Source organism: Fukomys damarensis, unplaced genomic scaffold, assembly GCF_012274545.1.
Source record: "Fukomys damarensis isolate Sample0158 unplaced genomic scaffold, DMR_v1.0_HiC HiC_scaffold_36, whole genome shotgun sequence".
NCBI classification, from domain to species: Eukaryota; Metazoa; Chordata; class Mammalia; order Rodentia; family Bathyergidae; genus Fukomys; species Fukomys damarensis.
In genome coordinates this window covers 46,841,080-46,847,451 of record NW_022900948.1, presented here as the reverse complement: position 1 = coordinate 46,847,451, position 6,372 = coordinate 46,841,080, and the positions used below count along the sequence as shown (strand labels likewise).

The following is a 6,372-nucleotide window of genomic DNA, read 5'->3' as shown; positions in this document are numbered from 1 at the left end:
CTCCACACACGAGGGCTGCACCCCATATGCCCCTCCTGTGGGGTTCTGCAAGCAGCCCCTCTGGACACTGTCCCTGGCCTGTCATCCTCTGGGGTGTAACCACTGCTATTCAGCAGCTCCAGCAAGTGTGACACTTTCCTGCTCCACTGAAGAGCTGGCCCCGGTGTGCAAGTGTGTGGCCAGGAAGGGACCTGCTGGTCCAGCTTGCCAAGTCCCAGGACCCCTCTGAGCTGTATAAAGGGCAGCCCAGAGAGTGAGGGCCCAGCAGAGCTTCTCTGGCCTGTGAGTGAGCACTTGGACACCAGACTGCACACCCTGAAGATGAAGACCTTGATCCTGACCTTTGGCCTTGGCCTCATTGCCGCCCTGCAGGCTCAGGACCTCCCGGTCGTGGAGGAGGAGAGCCAGAATGTGAGGCTCCACTGGGCTTGGGGCTGCAGGGGGCAGGAGAGGCGAGCCTGCTGGATGGAGACCCTCACTTTAGGGTCAGGCGAGAACCCTGCCTGAGGGAACGTCAGATGGAGCAGGAGGCATCTGGGCAGATGGGCCTGGGGTGCAGAGGGTGGTGGGAGATGGAACCCACACTTCACTTCCCTGGGGAACAGGCACCCCTAGCACCTGGTCAGAGTGGTGAGGCTGCTCCAGGTCTCCAGCCTTTGGGGGCAGATAGGGCCTGGGGGCTGCAGATGAGGGAGCAGAGGCCCCAGGGGGTTAGCTGAGGCTGACAGAGGTGCCTTCTCTAGGAGTTGGGGACATGGTATCTGAAGGCTGTGGCTGCTGACACAGAGGTTCCTGGGAAGAAGAATGGGTCTCTGTCTGTGACCCCCATCACCATCAAGATCCTGGAGGGGGGCAGCCTGGAGTTGAACTTCACTATGCTGTGAGTGTCTGAGGGTCACACGGCAGCCTGGCCTCTCTGTTTCCCTTCTCTGCACAGAAGAGCAGGGAGCTGAGGGGAAGAGGTTGCATGGGGTTGGGGGAGGTTCTCAGCCCCTGGGGTTTTGGGGTTGCTTGCCTCTGGGGTGAGATCCTAGGGAGGGGAGGGAACCTGAACAGACTTTATGGGCCCCCAAGGGCAGTGCCCACCTGTCCCATGAGGGGCCACTGTCTGCTGCCCAGCCTCTTTCCAGACAGGTGTTTTGCTCCCAGACCTGAATCACAGCTGGTTGGGGAGGAGGGGTTGTTCCTCAGGCTCTAGACTGAACCACTCCTAGGAACTCCTGCTGTGCAGACCAGCAGGGAAGGGGTTTGCATGGCCGGGCAGTACAGAGAGGCCTGTGGCATCCCTGTGTGGCTCCTGCCTGTGTTTGTTCCCACCTGCGTGGTTCCTGCCTCTGCATCTCACAGCTGTGTGCCCCCCCCTGCCTCTCTCCGCTCCCTCCTGGGCAGCTCGGATCTGCCCAGCTCATGCGTGTACTTCTCTCACATCTATGAGACTCCCACCTGTCTGACATCTGTCTGTGCTCCTGTCCTGGTAATCGGCCTTTAGGCAGCCAGGGACCTTGGCAATGACCTTGGAGTTTGCACCCCCCTGCCAAATTCCCCACCCAAAGCTTTCTCTCCATGGTCCAGGTGCCAGTGGACGTGGCCTGGTCCCTGAGAGGCCAGCTGAGAGGACTGGGCAGGGTGAGGTGAGGGCACTGGCCAGTGACCACAGATGACATCTACAGCCCACATAGCCAGGCTCCCTTTGGCAGAGAGCAGGAAGTGTGGACACCGCATGACACAGAGGCTGCCACAGGGGACACGGAGGACCTGGCTGGAGCCTGGATTCGAGAGGCAGCAAGGCCGCTCCTTCTTGGGCTCATCTGGACCCAGGGCACCTATAGGGCACAAATGGGGCTGCTGTGAGCAGGGAGGTAACTGGCAACCTCTGTTTTCCAGGATCGGAGGTCAGTGCCATGAGATCAGTGCCATCCTGGAGAAAACAGATGAGCCGGGCAAATACACAGCCTGTGAGTCCCAGGGCTCCCCAGAGCTGTGCGACCATGCACAGGAGATGGGGCCAGCTGGCACCTCCTGGTGGCCTTTGGCCTGAGATCTTTGCTCTCCTCTGACCCTATTGTACGCCCACCCTCCCCTTTCACTAGCCAGTTTGCCTTAAATCCAAACACTTGACCCTAAATGCTGCCCTGGCTGTGGGCACCATCCCCAGGAGGATCTGGACTGCCCAACAATTTCCTGCTGGGGTGGCCCAGTCCTCTGCCGGCAGCTCCAATTCTTTCTGTCTGCCTGGCTTGGGGCGTGACTGCCTCTCAGGTGGGCTTGGACCCTGAAAAGTGAAGACCCCATGCCTGCCTGGGGCCATGCCTGGTAGAGAGCCTGGGTCCAGAGCCCTGGGCATCCTGGCAGGAGGGCAGCCCAGGGGCTGGCCAGGCTGGGGGCTGGCTGTCTTGGGTGCTTGGGGAGCTTATTCAGACAGCCACTGTCCTCCTTAGACAGGGGCAAGCAAGTGGTACACATCATCCCGACGGGCGTGCAGCACCACTACATCTTGTACAGCGAGAGCACGTGGCACAAGCACGTGATCCGGACAGTGAATCTTGTGGGTGAGTCGCATTGTCCGGGGGTGTCCACCATGGGCAATGTCCTCAGGGGCTCTACCCCCACCCCACAGCTCAGGGTTGGAGATTGCCAGGTCTAGGTCTCTGCCGTGGGAAGGACGAGCTGCTGTGGGCACAGGGAGACAGATGCCACAAATGCCACAGCATGAGCCAGGGACCGGTGGGCGGAAACTGCAGTGCCATCCAGGAGCACAGTTCCAGCAGCGGGTGGGACAGGTTTGGGAAGAGGAGCCCCCGTTGAGAGCTCGCTCAACCCCAAACAGACACGGGGTGCAGTGTGGCTCCCACCTGTCCCGGAGCTCTTCCCAGCCAGGTGTGTGAGTGCGGAGCAGCAGGAGGTGTGGACGGCTGCTCCAGGGCTAGTCCTGCGTCCCCCTCCCGCCCTGGGAGAGCAGCTCTGGGTCTACACTGGCTGCCCAGGGCGCCCTGGTGCTCCTGTCCTACCCAGGCTCTCCACCCCCGGGGGTTGTCTAGGTCCCTCCCCAGCGCGAGCTGCCATCCTCCAGGCCAGGGTGGAGGTGCCTGCAGGTCCCCGCTCTGCTGCTCACACTCCGGTCTTGCCCTGGCCTTACCCGCAGGCCGAGACCCCGAAGTCAACCAGGAAGCTCTGGCGGAGTTTGAGAAGGTGGTAGAAGCCAGAGGCCTCAAGACGGACAGCATCTCCATCCCCAAGCAGAGGGGTAGGCAGGGGTCATGGAGGCCAGGGAACAGGTGCAGCCCACTCTGCTTGGTCCTCTCTGGGCCTTGGGAAATGCTGGCTGACAGAGGGTCCCGGGGTCCTGTGGAATTCCCAGGGCCCCTGAACCCTGGCTTTCTCTCTTCAGCGGAAGCCTGCTCTCCAGGAAGCGCCTAGGGTGAGTCTCAGGGACATGTGTGAGTCCCGTCCTGGCTGGCTGGGACGTCCCCCGTGGTCCTGTCTGGGAAGGGAGACCCTCCTGGCCGGAAGGGGTGGGATCTGCTCCTGGTCTCCCAGGCCATGGCATGGCTTCCCGTTTCCTCCTGGGATGTCGCTCCTGGGCAGTGGCTGGGCTGTGACAGCGTCCCTGTCCCTTGTCCCCAGCGTCCCTTATTCCCTCCTGTGGGCAGGTAGAAAATTCCTCCTCAGACCCCCGGGGTCCTCAGTGGTCCCCATGACTCTATTTACGCCATGAGTTGCCTTAAAGTCACGTGGCAGCCATGGCCATGGCCTCAGAGCTCCTGGGGCCCTCAAGCTGCAGAGCACAGGTGCGGCAGTGCAGACTCCAAACAACACCCTGCCCCCCCATCCCCAGGTGACTGGCAGAGGTCACCTGTCTCCCTTCCCACGCTGGTGTGCAGCTCTGTGGGCAGCTGGGGGTGGTGAAGCCTCCTCCCTCTCCTCCCAGTTTTGCCCCTGCAGCTCCCTGTCTTCCTGTCCTGGCCCCTCTGACCTCCCCTCCTTTCCTACTCCGAAGCAGCGTGGGGTCCCACCGAAACCTCTCCCTGAGGAAGGAGGAGACCCTCCCTCCTGCCAGGCCAGCAAGCCTCACCGCCTGCCTCCCTGTACCCCTGTACCCCTCCACCGTTCCTGAATAAACAGCTTCAGCAGTTCCCTGGCTCTGCCTGTCTGTGGGGTCCTGGGCTCCCCAGGGGGACTTCTGACAGGGTGAGCAGACGGAGAAGTGGGCAGAAAGTACCGAGGGCCCAGCCCCGTCCCGGCCTCCTGTGGGTGCTGCTGGCCAGGACAAATGAGACCCAGGGCTGGGGCCGCGGCTGGCGGCTCTGTGCGGGTCCTATGGCCGCTTTCTGCAGGCGCACCGCCCATCAGGCCCGGGTCTGGGTGGAGACTGAGAGGGGAGAGGGTTGTGAGGACCACAGGACTGAGGGGGCTCCAGCCCGCAGGAATGGACCCACCGGAGGCAGGAGGTGGGGAGTGGACAGTGGGGACTTCACACTGGAGGACTCTGGAAGGACAGACCGTGGCTCTCTGCCCCTGGCCACCAGCGAGAATCACCCCAATAGCTCTTCAACAATGTCAGATGCCTGGCGGAGGGTGAGGGTGTCCCCAGGGCCAGGTCTTGGCCATGCATCCCTCATGCCACCTGGAAGACCATTCCGCAAGCCCTGACTCCCAGCTCCGCCCCATCACCCAAGGGCAGTGCACCCTCTTTTGACTCCAAACTGGAAGAAGCCCTGACATTCAGCATTCAGAGTGGCTGTGCTAGAACCCTGGAGCCTCCACCACCAAGCAAGCTGCACTTTTCCAGTGTGGGATTCCTTGACACTGAGAAAATCACAGTTGACAGGTGACACGCGGTGCATCAGTGGCAAAGCCCATGGCAAGCAGGTGGATGTTAATGCGACCCCAGCACTGTGGACAGTCATCCGCAAGGCCTGCTGGGCAGGGGCGGCAGGCAGTTCTGCCAGCCCGGCTGGCAACTGAATGAGCCAGGAACGGAGCCAGCTCACTTTCTGACCCCCGTTCAAGGGATGGCCCGGGCTGGACAATCCCGTCAAACCTTGTTAGGTCACCTGGCCTCTGGAGCCCTTTATTCATTTTCTAACATTGAGAAGGAACCATGTGAGGGAACAGGGTTGGGGTCCCTCTCTGGTGAGTGCAGAGGCAGAAAGCACAACCAGGAGAAGTTATGTTATTCGCAGCAAGTCCACAAAAGTATAAACCACAACCGGCGAGGGGATGGAACTGGGGAGGCTCTGGGGTGCAGCTGGGTGCTTCTTCAGACCCGACAGGTGGGGTACTTCTGGAGGGAGAGTTTACCATTATGGGGAGCTCGTGCTGAGCAATACTGACTCTAGAGGGCCTCCTCTAGAAGTGGGTTAGGGGGCTTTGGATGGTTTAAACTTCCCTGCACAGCGTTATCCGAAACAACGACAGCGTGAAGGTGGTTGGTAGCCAGCAGGTCTCTAACCCTCCAGCTGTAAGCAACAAGGACCCAACCTTACAACTTCTTACCTAGCAGCTAACTGTTGTCCAGTGTCTCCTGGTGGGGTGTGAGGTGGGAAGCCTGGACCCCACTGGTAACTTGGAGGTTCTTTGGGTTGTTCCCTTTCTCTTAGACCATTCTAGCCAACTACCTGGCAACGCCTCCACACTTGAGACAAAGAGTGCTTGAACAGCCGCCAGCCCCGGAGACGCTGTGCCCTGACGCCAATCTCGCCCCCGATCCAGTGGGCAGCTGGCTTCAGGAAGGAGTCTGAGTCTGATGGTGGCTCCCTGGGGTGACCCACAGGCCTCAGTGAGGGAGGGTTGCCCTCCTTCCAGCCCGTCCTTCTGCCAGTGAATGAGGACCTGAACTGTAGTGGGCTGGGACTGGGAACTTGGTTCCAAGCGGGGACGCATCCTCCCCAGCAGGCTGGCCCGACTATGACCCTTCCAGGAGGCAGCTCCCTTGTACTACTCCAATGGGCTGTCTTCGGCTTGTGGTTCCCTGCTGGGGCTCAGCATCGGGGTGGGGTGGGAAGCACAGCAACGGCAGGAGCAGGAGCTGAAGGACCCACAGGTCGGGATGGGACTTTCTCTGATGTGTGAAGATCCAGTTCTGTGTAGTAGGTAGGGCCTCTCTTTTCTGGATGCAGAACGAACCTTTTTGGTGCCTGGGGGATCTGGTGCCAAGGTGGGCTGTGTAGGGGCTCCTCTGGCTTTTGCTCAACTCTTGCCACCCAAGGGCCATCCAGACCCTGGCCCTCTTCGTGTCCACAGGCCCAGTCCCATACTGTCCTTCCCCCATTGACCTCTTGCCTGACACCCTGCTCCCCACCAAACCCAGAGCTAAAACTCAGATGTTCTGGGTCTAGTCCTTTTTTTTTTTTTTTTTTTTTTTTTTTTTTT

General features: G+C 60.5%; 1 protein-coding gene across 1 annotated transcript; it reads left to right on the top strand.

Annotated features, from left to right (window-relative positions):
* The first annotated feature begins 321 nt into the window (after nucleotides 1–321).
* Nucleotides 322–4,128, top strand: LOC104864466 (von Ebner gland protein 1). Its single transcript, XM_010627436.1, has 7 exons — nucleotides 322–411; nucleotides 747–880; nucleotides 1,885–1,955; nucleotides 2,439–2,549; nucleotides 3,143–3,244; nucleotides 3,389–3,418; nucleotides 4,001–4,128. Exons 1-6 carry the CDS (start codon nucleotides 322–324, stop codon nucleotides 3,415–3,417), a joined length of 537 nt encoding a protein of 178 aa, XP_010625738.1. The 3' UTR covers nucleotide 3,418; nucleotides 4,001–4,128.
* The last annotated feature ends 2,244 nt before the right edge of the window (nucleotides 4,129–6,372 follow it).

What these genes read in the sequence shown, in the direction of transcription:
- LOC104864466 (XM_010627436.1), top strand. Translation starts at nt 322, where the DNA reads ATGAAGACCTTGATCCTGACCTTTGGCCTTGGCCTCATTGCCGCCCTG. An exon ending in TGGAGGAGGAGAGCCAGAAT is followed by an intron (nt 412 to 746) that starts GTGAGGCTCCAC and finishes CTTCTCTAGGAG; the next exon opens with TTGGGGACATGGTATCTGAA. An exon ending in CTCCATCCCCAAGCAGAGGG is followed by an intron (nt 3,245 to 3,388) that starts GTAGGCAGGGGT and finishes TTCTCTCTTCAG; the next exon opens with CGGAAGCCTGCTCTCCAGGA.